This window comes from Larus michahellis, chromosome 7 (assembly GCF_964199755.1).
Source record: "Larus michahellis chromosome 7, bLarMic1.1, whole genome shotgun sequence".
In the NCBI taxonomy this organism is placed as follows: domain Eukaryota; kingdom Metazoa; phylum Chordata; class Aves; order Charadriiformes; family Laridae; genus Larus; species Larus michahellis.
In genome coordinates, this window is record NC_133902.1 from 27,740,346 (window position 1) to 27,758,371 (window position 18,026).

Genomic DNA, 18,026 nt, shown 5'->3' on the forward strand with positions numbered 1-18,026 from the left:
GCCCTCCACATCCTCAAACTGATTCCCTTCACATGTGCAGTGAGACCCAGACCGTGGCACCGATGATAAACGGACTTTGGACAGACCGGCCTGCAGAAAGAGCTCTGCTTTCCCTCCAGCAGCATATCCATTAGAAACGTTGCACAGGGGAACTCTCTGTCCAAGGCAAACCGGAGATCCTAGAAGCTGGGATGTGCTTTGCAATAAGCAGAAGCCAATGTGGGGGATGAGCCCTGCCTCTGCTAGGTTACAGGAGAGAAGCAGCTGGAGGTGGGCTCAGCTTTGTGCCCCTGTGGGGAGGACAGATGGGGCAAGGCAATCCGCAGCTGGGGTAAAAGGCATCTCCTTGTGCCACGGGGTTAAAATACTGCTTCCCTCATCTAGAGCAGGGACTGGGAAAAATCTCAGCAGACAAGAACGTCAAAAAGGGGGAAAAAAAGCTACCCTAACTTGTGTTACCCACCACCAGGCTTTGCTCTCCTCACATACTACTGAATGTTTAAATATTTAGCTTGCTAGCTAACAGGCTGCTAACTGCACCTTGTTTTCCTTCTCTAGACAGAGGATGACCTAGTCTAACCTAATTTATTCCCATTTTTAAATAAAGCACTGCTTCATTATCAGCTGCATGCAAGAAAAAGACAATAAAATTTTACTTTAAACTAAAATTAATAAAGACCATTTCCAAGTTTTCCTCAAAAATATCAGTGGCTCATGGGCTTGTGGGCTTAGCTGAGAGGTTGGGAAGGGGGCCAAGAAAAATCAGAATTTATTATACGCTGGTCTAAGTTTTTAATTGAGTACACACAGGCCTTTCGGAGTGAACTTGATTTTTATTTTACCCTGAACTACTATAAGGATTGCTGTGACACAAAAAAGCCTGTGGCTCAACTTCCGCAGCATTTCTTCATTGGTTTATAAAACTTGCAGAACACATGAAAATCTTCCCTTGAAGAGAGTGAAGCTTGAAGGAACTTCTGTCCTGCAGCATTATCTTTTTACACACAGCCTGCAGCGCAAAGTAAATGGAAAGTGCTAAAGAACACAGCCCTCATCACACAGAAGCACCGATTTGCTGTTACGGCCTTAGCAATATTTCTCAGAAACAAAGGGGAGAGAGAGGAAAAAAGGTTTAATGATTTCTACCCATAGCGCAGACTGAGTTTGATCCATTACAACTGTGAAACAAACAAATGACACACCACTGCAACAAGTCCGCTAGAGCCCCCAGAACCATCACCAAAACATGATGCATTTCAAAGCACTTGGCCCCAAACTGAGCAACTGGTATCATCTACCTGGACTTGTGCTAAGCATTGGACACTGTCCTTCGTGACTTCCTGGTTTCTAAATTGGAAAAGCATGGATTTGATGGATGGACCATTTGGTTGATAAGGAATTGGCCAGATGGCCACACTCAAAGAGTTGTGGTCAACGGCTCGATGTCCAATTGAAGACCAGTGATAAGTGGTGTTCCTCAGGGGTTGGTATTGGGACTGGCGCTGTTTAACATCTTTGTCGGCGACATGGACAGTGGGATTGAGTGCACCCTCAGCAAGTTTGCCGATGACACCAAGCTGCATGGAGCGGTCGACACACTGGAGGGAAGGGATGCCATCCAGAGGGGCCTGGACAGGCTTGAGAGGTGGGCCCGTGCGAACCTTATGAAGTTCAACAAGACCAAGTGCAATATCCTGCACCTGGGTCATGGCAATCCCAAGCACAAATACAGGCTGGGCGGAGAACAGATTGAAAGCAGCCCTGAGAAGAAGGACTTGGGGATGTGGGTTGATGAGAAGCTCATCATGACCTGGCAACGTCCGCTTGCAGCCCAGAAAGCCAAATGCATCCTGGGCTGCATCACAAGAAGCGTGGCCAGCAGGTCGAGGGAGGGGATTCTGCCCCTCTACTCTGCTCTGGTGAGACCCCTCCTGGAGGACTGTGTCCAGCTCTGGAGTCCTCAGCACAAGAAGGACATGGACCTGTTGGACCGAGTCCAGCGGAGGGCCACAAAGATGATCAGAGGGCTGGAGCACCTCTGCTATGAAGACAGGCTGAGAGAGTTGGGGCTGCTCAGCCTGGAGGAGGCTCTGACGAGACCTTACAGCAGCTTTCCAGTACTTAAAGGGGGGCCTACAGGAAAGTTGGGCAGGGACTCTTTACCAGGGTGTGTAGCGATAGGACAAGGAGTAACTGTTTTAAACTGAAAGAGGGGAGATTTAGATTAGATATTAGGAAGACATTCTTTACTGTGAGGGTGGTGAGACACTGGAACAGGTTGCCCAGGGAAGTTCTGGATGCCCTATCCCTGGAAGTGTTCAAGGCCAGGCTGGACGGGGCTTTGAGCAGCCTGGTCTAGTGGGAGGTGTCCCTGCCCATGGGAGAGGGTTTGGAACTGGATGATCTTTGAGGTCCCTTCCTACCTAAACCATTCTATGATTCTATGAAACTCCCACTGCAGGTATGTGAAGTCTCACAGACAGGCAGGGAAGGAAGAAAGGGTGTTTCACTGGGACAGCCAAAGCCTGCTCTGTCCACTCCACTCCCTCCTTTCGCCCCTGCCTCCTCTCCTGCTTACAAGCAGTGCTGTGCTCAGTCACAAACCACAAATGAGATGGAAAGCGGCCGTCAGAAGTGCTGAGCTGTTCAGGGCTACCTTTGGTTACCCTCCTTTAAGCTGTTCAAACACTAATAAATTACCCATTTACTTATACGACCCAGATGTTTGCCATCTAGAAAAATAGATTATTACTTGTAGAAGGTTTTGTTCCATCACAAGAATCCTGTAAATAATATATTGGGATCAGAAAGCCAATACCACGTGGCAAGTTTTACACACACCAGCACAGGGGGTTAGGGAAGAAAAGACAAGAGAGACGCTTCCTGACCACTGGTTGGAAGAACTTTCACAGCGAGCTTATCGAAGAATCAAGCACTCACAAGAGGTCATGCTGTTGGGATAATGAGGTTATTTAAAACAACACTACAGATGGAGAATGAGGGTGACAAGTAAGCTGAAAGGTTGGTTTATTAATTGGATTCTGATCTTTTGTTTCCATTTATATATAGACTATATAAATATATATTTGTATGTGTGTATATGTATAAAATATAAGTATTTATATTCTCTATTAAACTATAAATATATTATACATGTGTTTATATATATAAAACAAAGTAAAACATAAAATATATTTCATTTTACATATATATAAATATGACTTCCTAACATTTCCTTTTATGTCAGATTTTCCACCAAAAGAAAACCCACACTAATTTCAGTAAACCCTACAAATATAAGCAGCCTCAATCCCTACAACTTCTTTTATTTTTTATGTAAGATTTCTTAAGAGTTCCAAGCAACGTTTAAAGAGAACTCTGGGGCTTTAATTGAAATGGCATGAGACACTGAACCTCTAACAACAGTGTCTTTCACACCCGGTGTCCATTATGCACTGAAATGCCCATCAAAAAAAAACAAAGAAGGAAGAGGTTTTCGGCATTCCCATTAAATTCTGACTTTCTCTCACAGTTCCTGTAATTGAGTTTCACTAACAGTTGTCATGAAGTTTTGTAGGGTAGACAAAACAGTGATTTGCTGGTAAATGTCTGTATATAGGGAGGGAAATAAATATTTGCGAAGTACTCAGCTCACCTTCTTCAAACATCAGGGAGAAAGACAAAGAATGCAACTCAAGGAATGTACAATTCAAGAAGGAGCAGCTTTTACAAGGAAGATTTTGATCTGGATGGCTGAGTATCGCTGCAAGAAATCCAGTCTGCTTAGCAATCCCAGATAAATTGTCATGGAATTGCATGTCAGAGTTTAATGCAAGATGTCCATTTGAGTTGTACCTCTCCCACATATTACTGCTAAATTATTTAATTTGGGTCTTTTACAGTTTCACCTGCAAAACTGGAAAGAAGAAAGAAGAGCTTACCCATAAAAAGTGTCCCCAGTAGAAGCAAGGGGGACAAAAGGGGATTACTAAAGGTAAGGAGCTGTTAATTATAGATGGAGTAAGACCAAACTGCTGAAAAGAGCTCCTAAAAGGGCTGGCTTGGTTTCTTTCATTTGTTTTGGGGTGCGCTGGGGCTTTTTTTGCTGTAAGAGCTATTGGTTTAGAGGGTGGTCACACTCTGTAGCAAAAGAGTCAGAGCTGAGAGAAATACAGCATCTCCACGCAGACTGACAACTCTGTTAGGCGAGACCACTATGCTATCTCTGTACAAAAAGAAAGAAATAGAGAAAGAAAAAAGTAGCAGCAGTGACAGAGCCAGGAAATGACCCGACATTTAGGGGTTTTATCACTGTATTGTCTTGTTATTTAAGTCATTGTATCACAAGTGTCTCTCTGTTTATTAAAGCCAGTATAATACTGGCTAGAAGGTTGATCCCATGAACAGGGCACCACAGATCAGACATACAAACATCACTGGGCACTTCGCTGAGGAGTCAAAAGATCCCATATTATAGCACCCTTGGTATTTATTGCACATTATTCACAGGAGAAACCTGAACCCAGGTTTCCTCTCATTTTTCCCATACTGCTACCTTGCACTTGTGTTAGAAATAGCCTATCTGGTCTTCGCAGCTGCAGCAAACTTAGCTGTATACATCAAGCACAGTTTAGCAAGGTTTCTCTACACTTTTACTGTACCTTTCTTGATACAGAAATATAAAACCAGCTTGCATGTGTTCAATACAGCCCCCAGCTGGTATGTTCTGCCTTTACCTGGCATTCAATTGGAAGCTATCGTGGTCCTGGAGACAGCACAGATGGGAATATTTCACAGGATCTTTCCCCACTAATCGTCTGCTCAGGTCTTTACAATTGCTCCAGAGCCCTACCCTCTTGGACCAGCTTAGGCAAATCCACTCCCTCAACGGTATTTACACCCTTCAAATATTTGTACACATGGTTATAATCCCGTAAAACGGTCATACTGGCCTCACAAAGGCTAGCCAGAGTAAAGGAGCCCAGCATTCAGGCTGCCACATTCTCACACACAGCAGCCTGGGGTTTGGACTGATTTGCTAAACGTCACCATATCAAACAGATCTGGTTTTTGCTTTGAAATACTACTTAAAAGCAGGCCCCAAGTGCAAGAGGCCTCCAATTAACAGCAGAGAGCAGGGCTGAGCTCACATATTTAGACCCTTGAGGGAAATGAGCACACTTGCAGTCTGGGTTCCTTCCTGCCCCAGCCATGTGCTTCATGCACCCAGAGGAGAGCCCTCATATGTCTGCGCTTTGGTTTCCTTGCTATGCAGTCCGGAGCGCCTTTTCTCCCTTGCTGCACCTAACTGCAAGGGCAGCTCCACCAGTGCTCCAGAGCGCAGTGCTCTGCAGAAGCACTAAAGCCAGCCCAACTTCCCACAGGCGAGGCAGCTGGAGAAGGACAGCTGGTCCTGAGATACACCTCTGGGTGTCATGACATTAGGGCAGAGGTACTCCACCAGCTACTCTGGCCAGGCACTGACTGGCAGCAGAATTCTCCTCTTCCCCACTCCAGTCGTGCAAGTCTGACAGGGCCGATGCTGTCTGACCTCAGCTTGCTAAGTCACGATCCTCTCAGAGCATCGCTCTCCTCTGTGCCCAGCTATTGCAACTCCACATGGCAAGGCAAGATACTTAAACCTCTTCTCTTTCTCATTCTTGTCTTACACCTTCCCCACTGACCACTGCCAGCCTCTCCTTCCAGCCTTTCACTCCGACTAGCCACCTCCAGCTCTTTGCAGCCATAAGGCTTCCCACTCTTCAGTCAGTACACAGCACTAGAAGAAACCAGGCAGCACGAAGAGGGACCTCCAAGGCATTAACGCAAGGCACTGCCTCTTGCAATGGCTCTGCTCGTGGCAATGCATTGCGTAAGAACCAGGGCTGGCAGTCTCTACAGTGACAGGGATGGGAAAGATCTAATGTTTCTCTCGCTCTGTGTTAACTTCCCTCTGCCGTTTCCTCACCCTTCCTTCTGCTCCGCTTGGCCCCTCAGCACCGTTTCGCTCTTCTGTACAACCCTTTCCTTGTGGTGGCCACACACAGCTACTAACCCAAGCAACTACTTTGCCAGAGCCCAGCTAAAGCTGCCCACAAGCAGCAGGCAGGGCAGGCACTCCACACTGCCCTGCCAACGCACCTAGCAGAGGCACCTGGCAGGAGAAGGCAAACTGCATTTCAATGGCCCATTCAGCTTTGCAAGCTTTTGCAGACAACTTACACCAGTTCTACGTATACACTCACAAGAGCCAACAAGCAACTGGTCAAAAGAAAAAAACGTATATACATATACTTATACCCAGGAGAAATCACACTATTTTCTTTTGCATATGGATTCTAAGAAAGTAGAACTTGCTAAAAGCATCAAACTAGCACTGCTCTTCCTCCACCCACACCAAGGAGTGAATCAACTTTCACAGCAGGTCCCAAAGCTGCAGGACTGTACGCAGGGTACTCCGGATCGCAGCTACTTTCATACTACTTTGGCCCCAGCACTCAGGACTATATACTGTATGTAGCCCCCACTGGTTCCCTTCTTTTGCATAGCCCAGTCAGAATACCCCAACCACTCAAAAAAAAAAATAATTGCATCAGGGCATGTAAATTTTATTAAACTACACATAGAACAGGTGCCCCTTTAAAGCATGACTCTTTTCCTCTCCGGAAGGCACATGTAGCAGGTTCCCTAGTGTCAGGTGTAGACTCAAGTGATGAAAGAAAAATACATAAATGTTTATTAAACCTTTGTTGCCATTCACACCACCAACTTTCACACCCTAATGCCAAGCTGTTAACGAATTCCCATGCTGTTCCAGAAGACTTTTCACAGCTCCTGTCAGAAAAGGGAAGTTTCACGAGGGCAGCACTCGCTGGAAAAGTCTCTGCTCTCGCCACCATCAACAAAAAATGTTCACAACCAGCTGTTTGGGGAATAAATGTGTCCTGCCCAAACGGTGTGGGAATAAAGAGCTTCTTCCAGTGAGGCATGGGGCCACCTTCATGTATACCTCCTGATACATATTTATCTCAAGATTACTGATGTTAAGACTTCTCCTAACAACCAACTTTACCTAACAACCAGAACTAAAAATTGGCCATGATAAGCCGAGCAACCAGAAGCTGGTACGTGAGGCTCCAGGCCAGGTGGCAGCTGAGTGTGCACGCTACAGCTCATACGGTCGGACATGGCGTCACCTCCTTGGGGAGCTCTGGAGCTCTAGGCTGCTGCCCAGGCAGGCAGCCCTGCAGCAGGGCCCTTTTGGGCACACAGACCCCTCGAGGAGGCAACGCACCACCTCCCTCTCTGTGCCACGTTTCCTTTCTGGCACCCAGACTCTGCTGTGCAGCTGGCGAGTGCGAGGCAGGGCCCTACACGCAAGTTGCATGCCGCCTGCTTGAGCCTCAGCAGGTCTGTAGAAGTGCCATGGTGAGCCGCAGCGAAGGCGGTGTGAAATTGCACAGCAATTCTCTCTGCTGCCGCAAAACTCCTCTTTTCCCCCACAACTAGCTCTTTTATCTGCCACTGGAGACCCTGTTCTAAAAGGAACAGGCAAAGGCAAGATGTTTCCCACAAGATGAAGCGAACATTGCTACTCCTCTCAGAGTCATCCAAAACAAGAGGTGGGGCGGGAAATGAAACACTTTCTCAACTCAAAAAGCGACAATTATTACACATTACATTACAGCTTAGGCAGCTTTTACAATACAAAAGCCTTGACAAGCTCACATTTACTTTGTCCCTGGAGGACATGGGGACACCTACTCATGTCAGTGTTTTGCACAGCACGTTGCTCAAAGTCTTACCACTTTGAAAAATGCACCTGAGGATCTTCAACTTCTCATGCAGATCCTGTAATTCAGCTGACCGTAAAGCATAAAGAAGAACTAAGTGACTGTTTATCAATGTATATTGGTAAACGAAATCAATCCCAAGCACTAGAACAGAAGCAGACTTTTCCTACAACCAGAATGAATAAAGCAAATAGCTTTATTTTTTTTCCTTCTTTTTAGTATCAGAAAATTGTGTTCCAAAATAAATCCTTATATCAACAATTTAGCAGCATGCTTCTGTCAACCCTAGTTGACAGATTATAGCCCAATATTCCATAAATTTTCTCATTAGACTAAACAATCTCAGAGATCTACTAGCACTCTGTCCCTGCCTGCACCTCATCTCTCAGCTTGCAGACAGCTAGCACAGAAGCAAGATACTACAGAACATGCTGCGTACATCAGCTGCATATCGTAAAATCAGCATGACCTGCAGTATTTGCCCAGGATGTATAAAAGCCTTTAGAGAACTGGTCCTTCAGTGTGAAGGTAAATAAACTGACCAAGTAAGAGATCTGTTAGCTCACAGATCTTTAAGGTATTTTTGGTTGTTCCTAAATATCATACTAACTGATGTTTTCTAGTGGAAGATAATTGCTGACTTAAAGACAAAAATGCCGAAGTCTTTTTTTTCAGACAAATTACAACAATTAGAGATTTAACTTTTATTTTCTAGACAAGTTATTCGAGCAACACATCAAGCGACAGAATCGTATCTGAACCTGCTCATTGTCAAAGCCTGTGGCTCAAAAACGCAGTGGCCATTTCCTCCCTGCACAGTGACTAATTTCCTTCGTGAGTCAATCTGTCTCTCCCCCTCGCTATTCTCACAACAGAGAGATGCTGCAAAAGCAAGGCTCCCCCAAGTGAGATGCTCAGCCAGTGTGGATCACTGCACTGAATGGCATGCCTGCTTGAAGCAGGCTTCTTGCAAAGCCCGTTCCCCTTCGTAAGTGCCAAGAATCAAATCTTGGCCACCTAATGCAGCGTGTTCCACATGTTAGCTCGCAACACGTTGAGCAACAGCGTTAACTGAGATGGATAGTGCTGTCAAACAGGAAGCTGGCTCACCAGGATGGAAACAGTGGGATACGCTGACCTATTACATTCAGAAAAAAAAGCGCCCCTAAGATGACATTAAATGTTTCATATTAAAAAACAAAACAGCTACCTTCTCAAAGAGGTTTTATTACCGCACTGTGTAAACAAACACATGTGCATGAGATGAGCTCTGCCTGTATGCAGAACCTGAGCCTCTCTCACAGAGCAGAGGCTGACGGAGGAAATGAATCATTATCACCCTGCTTGGAAAGAAGCTTGTACAAGGAGCGCTGCACTATTAACCACTGCCTGGAACTCCTGGATTCAACACCACCCCTGCTCCCTCTGTTTGCACGTGCAAATACCTACCTATACAAAATGACTAAAACCAACAGGTAATATCAAAATCCCTGGGCAAAGTTTCTATTAAACTACTCTAAATGTGCACAGGTTTTATTGATGACATGGAGATGAAACTGAAACTTACAGGCTTCTCATCCAAAAGAATAAGCATTGAAATAACCTGTTTAGTATAAAAAAGCCTCTTGAAATGCAAAGGTTGTTCTGGAAAGATTTTTCCCAATCCACCACCTCCTGCCCATCTCCCTCAAGATAAGGATTTTAGGTTTGTTTTTTTTCAAACTGGTATTTTGGGTAGAGAGAGGGAAGCTTTGTTTATTTTAAGATTTCACTGCTACGGGAGAAGCATCCCTAAGTGGAAGGGACTATAGTGCTTTACAAAGGGCTCTGCAGCAATATAGAAGGTAAGCGAATGCAGAGAAATCAGTCTGCACGTTTAGCACTACAACTATTGGCCATAAAGAGAGTATGTATTTATATATGTATAACCATTATATACAATGTGTAATTTTAAAAATCAAAGACCATAATATGCTGTTCGAAACAGCCCTGATACAAAGAGGAATACCAGATACCATCTAGCTGTACACCTAGAAGCTCTATCCAGCTCTTCTGTGCCGACTTCCTCGAAGCAGCAACCTGCCTCGTGGTACAGAACAAATATGTCATGAATATGCTGACTGATCATTATCACCATATTTCACACTTCAGCAAGATCCAGCTAATGCTTTCTAGGCAGGCTAACAAAGTAGGGCTTGTTGTACACCTAGTTTAAGATTAAGCAATCAACACAACTGATATAACCACTTCAAAGCTTTGCCACCGATTGTCTTGCTTTCTCCTTACATCAAACAACCTCAGGTGCTGCTCTCTGCCAGGGCAGAGAAGGGGGAAAAGAACTTTATTGAATACCTTGTGCCTGAGCTGCAGAACTGTGGGAATACCCCAGAGCCAGGAGCGCTGTCTCCACCAGCTGGCTAAAGAGCACATCTTTGCGAACCAGAACGAACTCGGCATGCTCTTCTCGATTATCATATTCAAGAGAGGCATCTGACTGCTCCACCACACAAAAGACTGGAATCATCAAACCTAGATGAAAAAAAAACAAAACAAAACAACAAAGTATCAGTAAGAGAGGAACAAGAAGTGTGTCACACATCTCTGATTAAAGCTGTAAATTAAAACACCTCCTAGAAGGCTCATCTTAAGTGGAAATCTGCCTTTCTTCCCTGTGGGATAGCTTTTGTTTTCTTTCCAAGGGAAATACTGAAGTCTCATCACTTGACTCATTTAAAAACCACACTAAAAGCTCCAGAGAATACAATTCAGGAACAGAATCACAGTCAGCATGAGGACGAACAAGATTTCCTAATAAGACCTTTTCAACATAGCAGAAGTTTTCTACAGTTCCATGAATGTCCCTATTCTTTCAGGTCAGGACTTCTCCACATTCAGCCATACAAAAACCTGACACACAAATGTCGTTTCTGCTTCTCTCCACGAGGTGAACGTATGGAGGAATGGGCAGAGGGTAGTTCCACACACAGTTCTTGGCTGGGATAGGCTTATTTGCACATTTTCAGACCGTGGCCAGTCTTCTCACTGTGCAAGGAAAATACCCTTGCATCGATTTTGCTGAAAACGATAATCTTGTGTTGGCAGCTGATGGTCGCGCAGATCCAGAGAGGCCAGTGGCTGGTCTCCCGCTGCATGTATGAAGAGTGAGAACAGCTCTCTTTGAAAGAGGATAAAGGATGAGGAGGAACCACAGAAGTGGAAAGCTCAGGGGGTGGTCTGGATTCAATTTTGTTCTGTTTTATTGTAAATTTACTTTTGTGGTTACAGGATCAAGTCATCTATGGCAATAAATTGTGGGGCATGAACTTAAAGGGATTCAATACTACAGACAGTAAGAAACAAGCCAATTTTCAGGAGACGGTCCTACAGTGCTCCAAGCGCGTGCACAAAGGGACGATGGAACAGATGGAAAACCTACAGAACGGCACAGCCATTTTCACTGCCTGCTACAGGCCAGGCTCTAGTCAGGGGGTGGCAAAGAAAAAAACATTACCTCTGGTCACAGAAGTTCATTAATTGGTTACGTACAACTCGCAAGCCCCTAAATAAACTAGGAAATACTGAGGCAGAGACAAATCTCAGCCTAAAGCAATTCTCCAAAAGTGCTATCTAAGGCTCATAATACTACCAGAAAGTTCATCTCTCACTCCTGTTCTTCAGAATTAAATACAACCTTTCCAGTAGATAACAACTATGAAAACCAACTGAGTATATTTATTAAGGGGCAGAAAGAAATCACTGTATTCCTGGACCAGGCACTTCTTTAAGGGAAAAAGTCAGTTCTTCTGTACAAAGTCAGTTAAATATCTTCAAGAACTTCTACTATCAGTATCTTCAGTATCTGCAAAACAACAGTTATATACCCCTTCAGAGGAGTTACCCAGCCCTGAAACAGATACAGCCACACCAGTAACAACTCCTAAGGGACTTAAATGCTCCTTGTCTTGAATTTGGAGAGATTAGATTTACTTTAAAATATATTTTAGATACACAATTCTCACTAAGTGACCTATCTAGCATGGAGTGTCTCTCAGTGTCACGTTCTAACTGCAGGCCAGCAGCAGCAGCAGCAGCAGCAGCTACGAGCCGCAATATCCAGTCGATCTGGTTTAGTTCTTTGTTTTAAAACCCATCCTGAAGTAATGTGTAAGTAGGTTACGGCATCACATTGATGCTGCTCCCTCTTCACTGCTTGATTCTGGGTTAAACTGATGCATTTTGCAAGTTCAAGCAGCTAAATTCTAACACACAGTGTTAAAAGAAAAAAATGTCAGTGAAAAAAAATCTCTAGGTACTTTCCTGAAAAGATAGTGCAAGGCTGACCCTGTTCCTCTGAAATCAATGACAAAATTTCTGTTCCTATCAAAGGTTAAAAACTGAGTTCTATTTGACCATAAATCATTTAACCAGTTAAAATGAAATTTAACCTCTGTAAGTGACAAATTTCCCCTCCTGTCGAACATACTGTCCGTCATAGCACCTTTAATGGGGCTATTAATGTCTTAACAAAACATTAAGCTACTTGGCCAAATGCTGAGGCTGTGATATCGGTTGTGTAAATTATATTTTGGTAAGACAGAAAAAGTAGGTGAATGCAAACCGATGAGAGGGATGCCACAGCGTCTTTTATCCTCCTGCTGGATGCTTCGCTTGTCACACAACAGTCTTTCCACCTTTTCAGCACTGAAGTTGCACCTATTCTCCACACACGTAGTTTACTGTCTCAGTACAAACAGGATCTCAGATGTTAGAACTGATGCTGTACGTGACATCACTTTACGGATGGCACAAAAGACCCACGGCACTCTTGCCCATGATTACTTTCCTGCCCCTTCCTGCTGCCCATGCTTGCAGGAACTACGCTACAGAAACGGCTTTTGCAAAATCATCTCTGAACTCAGTGACCCAGCGCAACTGATGATAAGCTGCTATTAGTACCTTAAAAACAGAGAGCAAAGGGCAGGTTACCACATCTGCCATTGCTAACCCATTCTCCTGCCTCTCACTATAGTGTCTGGAATCTTAACACCAATCCTGTTTTACTAAAAGCCAACAGTTCTCCAGCTTATTTCCAAGTAAATCTCACTCCAAGGAAGTTCTATCTGCTTTGCCCTCTATTTCACATCGGAGAGTTAAGCTATAATGTCTCCAATGGATTTATTGCCTCAAACTTCTCTGTTTCCTGATGTTATCTGCAAATAAATTAACATACTTTCAGTGCATTGGAATCAGACGAAAAAACATCTGCAGCCAAAAGTCAACATGCTCTTTACACACTGATGTACACAATGTCTTGCTCCTAGATGCATATATTACACCTCCAGCTCACCACAGGGCCCTCACAAAAGAGCAATGCAAGTTAGTCATGGCTCATTGTCATTCCAAGTGAAGAACCTACAGCAATACTCAGAGAGCAGGAGATCAAGCGTCTATAATGAAGCCTCACATGCCGTACCACAGCAATGCAAGCCAGCCTTATTCATAAACCCTGAAACTCCTCAGCAATTTCCCTAATGCCGGATCAGACAGAACCTACTGTCATCCTCCCTCTCCCATGCGTACACACAAAAAAGGCTTAGGTCCCTTCCACACTGAACTTCCGTGCATTTACTCTCCAGCTTCAGAGAGATGCTGCAGTGAATGATGCTGTACAGCTCGTGGTAGATGACATACGGCACTGATTGTCATACACGGAGAAAACAAGGGGTAATCTGAGGGCTAAAAAGGAAACAGTTTGTTTCCTTAAAGGATGAACACAACGCTGGAACGCATACAAAACATTAATAGCGATCACAAGTTATACAAAAAAACTTTTTCTCCTTGATGTTAATTTACTTAACTACTTACAAGCAGCTCTTTCGTGCTTCTCACAGAGCTTTGACCCCATATAGATAGTATCTGCATAAAAGGCTAGGGGAGCACAAAACAAGATCTACATAAAGGCTTTTATAAGGACATCCATACACAGCAAGAATTACTTCTAATCTATGGAAGAGAACAAGGAAAAACTGTTCCCACTATTACCCAGAAGAACAGAATGGTTAGCAGTGACCGGTACCTTTGTATAACATGTATTTCTAAAAGCAAACAGAAATGGGATTTAAGCCCCGCTGTTGCTTTCACAGAAAAGCTGCAATGTACAGAGACTTTGTAAACGTAGTTGCATTTTTTGCTGAGAGTCTTCTAAGGGGCAGAGTAATTAAGAATTTAAATATGTATCAAAGAGCCCTGTGATAAAATACACATTTTCTCCTCCTTGCCCATTTCAGCCTATAGTTTTATTTTACTAGGAAGCAATCTGTTCTTAAAAATTAAGGAGAGAGAAACAGGTATTTCATTCAAAAAGTGAAAACGCTGGACACCACGCTGCATAAAACACGGGTTTTTACAAAACACTCAAAGCCAGTTAAAAGTATTATCAGTCTCCAGTAACACAGCTCCTTGGAAAACATTTTCAGTTGTAAGATTTGCAAATAAAAGCTGAAAATTTCTAATGACCAACTAGAAGGACAAGATAGAGCAGATATTAAGAAGCCCTGCACTGTTTCTTTTGTTCATTTGCAAATGATACTTTGGCCACTGCATGCTTCAGAGCAAGCAATAAATGTGATATTATCAGCAGTGAACTTGTACGCTTTGCCCACTTCCACATAACCATCACAGGTTTGGCACTAACAGCAAAAAAAAGAAAAGGATACAGAAAGGTGAGGAGCAGGTTAAACTATTTCAGCCACCCATCTCTCCAGCCATTAAATAGGGAGCAGCACTTGCATGTCCTAATAAGTATAACATGAAGATCAACCAATAAGAAGAGGCACCAATAAAATTCGTGTCTTTTTAGATTAAAATCTGTTTCCATCAGCACAAGTTTCGAACCCCGTCTAGGTGTTATTTAATTTAATCTAATTTGAACAATTTCCAAACATCAGCTTGATTAATTTCAACAGCATGGTGTTATGGAAAGATTTACTGTACAGGGGTTGTCTAGCAGGGAATTAATAAAGAAGCCAGTTCTTAGCCCTGAGTAACATGAGGTTTTAAGACTTCCCAGATTTCTAGTGGGAATACTTCACAGCACAAGCATGTTTTCTTCTGGGAGTGAAACCCACCAAAATTATTAAAAACTGAGATCAAATGGTGGTGTCAAACCCAAAGGAAATCATTCTACAGTGGAGAGATTTTTATCAAATGAAGAAAGTGGAAAATAAAGTTTTTGTTGTTGCTGTTGTGCTTTGGGTTTTTATGTTTTGTTTGTTGGTTGTTGGTTTTTTTTAAACACAACACAGACACACACACACAGAGTAATCTCCGTCAAAGACAAAGCAAATTTCTATGGTTGGGAGTTCAGAAACCAGGCCATTTATTTGAAAATTCATAAACTACTGAAAACTCTTCATTACTGTAGGCAGAAAATATTTTCCCTAGTGGAAGACTGTCATGTGGGTCATTCTTTTCTCTGTATTGGAAAGACTAGCTTAGAGGAAAAAAAAAAGGAAAAAAAAAAAGGAAAAAAAAAAAAGAAATCTAGGTAACAGCAAGAGTAGAATCCACAAATGTTTATTCCCACGCACACCTCAAAACACTGAATTGTGAGCAACTTCAGTTGGGCTTCTAAGATGAGACCCTTACCCTGCGACACAGACTACGAAGCTCAATTAGCAAAGCGTGGGTCGTCTTCAGGAAATCATCTAGATAAAGATTCCATACATTTAGCAATACAGCATGCTTCCACAGCTGGCACTAACCACGGGAAGCAATCAAACTACAAACATTTCCTAAACCTAATCGGCTTCTGTTTTTTCGTTAGGCGAGGGCCCTTTATCCAGCAAAGGCAGCAAAGGGAAAGCAGTCCATTTATTTATTTCTCTTTGCACTGCAATAGCACTGACCTTACACATACTTTATAAGCATATGTTAAAACTCTCTTTGCCTTTCTTTTAAACAAATTTGAAAAATTAACCTAAATTGAGAAAACTGTTTGAAAAGGCAGAAATCAGCATCCTTGCAGCACAGGAAAAGTTTGCCAGTTCTCCTCCTCACATCCTGCAGCTCTAATTGAAAAGACAAAAAACAATTAAGTTTGACAGCTTTCAGTTATTCAGAAATACCTGAATTTCTGCACCAAAGATGGTCATCCTACATCCTAATGCAGCATAAATCCATAATTTCTATTCTGAAAATAACACCGCCAAGGAAAAAAAAAAAAAAAAAGAGAAAGAAAAGAAAAGCTTCAAAGCTTCAGTGTGCCACTTCTTCAAAACAATGTAAACTGCAAATCCTGAAGCGATCGGAAATGAAAACCTAGTGCATATGCTAATAATCAGGAGGTTTCTATTCAAGACTCGACTAGCTGAACAAGCACAGAATCACAGAATCATTTTCAGTTGGACAAGACCTTTAAGATGACATATAACAAGAGAAGATAATTTCATAAGGAGAGAAAAAAGTCAACTGCATTCCAAAATGTGTTTGTTTTTTTTTTTTTCTGAGAGGAAAGACACCAAATAGTATTTGAAAAAACAGTTTTTTGTGCTGATCTCAATGCGACTTTTATTTAAATCACGGTGTAGCTGTAGCTGGTGGTGATGTGAGCTCTTCCCTAGGAAATCCTGCGGAGTCCAGCCGAGGGCTGCCAACAGAGCATACGTGATGAGAGACTGCCCAGGCACTACCCTGCCATTTCCACCCTGCCGCACATACCTGACTATTCACACTCAAGAAGGCGGAGGCCTGAAGCAGGTCCCAGGGTCAGCTCATGCCTCTGCAATTCAGTGACAAGGTGGAAGAGACAGAGCTCACACATTTCAGCAAGGGTTAGTCATGTCCGTTAAGGCTCACTTTCAAGCTACCCCATAAATTATAAATATAATTAAATCAGACAGAATATAAGCTGTTGGCACTTAACTTATTTGCAATAAATGCTTGGTTTGGGTAAATGGACTGTGTTTCAGCCTTTTACGTATCAAGCACCAGCTTACAACACTCTCATTATGAGGCTGAGAATTCTTCTACTGTAAATCTTTTTTAATGGGGGCTGGAGGAATGACTTTGCAGTTGTTTGTCACTAACCAGTCGGAACCACGTGAAGAAAGCAGTGTGTGCACACTGACAGGCGGCCAGCGGGAAATCTCTGTGTCAAATACAGGAGACCGTATCAGGATCTTTGCAACTGTACAATCCTATGCAAAACAAAAGCGTGAAGCATCTCCATTACAGCACAAGGTTTTGTTTAAAAACAAGGACCTTACTATCTGCTAATCTTCTGCTCTCCAATGTGTTCTAGATAAAATGCGAGAGATCTGATTTTGCACAGAACCAGTAATGCGATGCTGTTAAACTCCTACTCTTTATGGGTTTATAAGCCCATTGCAAATAATTTGTTCCAGGATGCAATTTGGTAAAGAAGAGCTCAGTCCACAGATGATTTTAATACAACATTTGCCAAAGAAACAAAATCCTGTTAAATAACATTACATTGTAGAATTTCTTTTCTTAGGAGGGCCAGAGGAAGTAAAACTAAGGACAGTATCTTTCTCCTCCTCCTCAGTTATTTTTTCTGGCTTTCCATAGTCAATAAATCTGTAGGCAGGAAATGCATTTCTACATATTATATTTTAGCCAATGGTGAATGCAAACCACAAGATATTATTTACATCCTTCTTCAGCTTCCAGTCCTTTCTGTGGCTTCAGTCTCCCAACCATCACAACTATCCCAGATCTCAGGAAATCTTATAAAGAAGTCACTAACGTCTCTGCAGACGTCCCCTGCCTCTAACAGCTTAACTAGCCAAAGAATCGTTCTCCTAGCTGAAATAACAGCTTCACTGTTTAACATTAAATATTCCAGGCCACTATCCCACCACAGAAACATATTCTGAAACTCATAACTTGATTTTATAATACTTGAGTTTCTAAAAAAAATGGTATAAAAGAAAAGCCGTATTCAGAGCATGTGCTGAGACGAACAAGAAATGAAAAATAGAGAGGGATACGAAGTATTTACCTCTAGCGCAGCCTCTCCTGCTGCGTGCCTGGGACAGAAGCGTCACTCACGGGAGATGAGGCCTTTTGTCAGTCAATGTGGATCAGCTGCTTCTGGGAACTAACCCCCTTTGCTAGACTAGTTGCACTAACTCAACCCAAACTTGGAATCCATCACACTGGTTGGGTTCAAAGGGCAAGAAAGGGAGCAGCCACTCAGGCTTTGTGCCACCC

The 18,026-nt window shown here is 43.0% G+C and overlaps 1 protein-coding gene across 2 annotated transcripts in view; it reads right to left on the reverse strand.

Moving 5' to 3' along the window:
• SATB2 (SATB homeobox 2) overlaps positions 1–18,026 on the reverse strand; it is a 138,102-nt gene that overhangs the window by 103,993 nt on the left and 16,083 nt on the right. For both annotated transcript variants that reach the window (XM_074595313.1, XM_074595312.1), the window contains exon 3: positions 10,146–10,322. In XM_074595313.1, the coding sequence (XP_074451414.1) occupies positions 10,146–10,322 (177 nt within the window). The remainder of the gene's footprint in view (positions 1–10,145; positions 10,323–18,026) is intronic.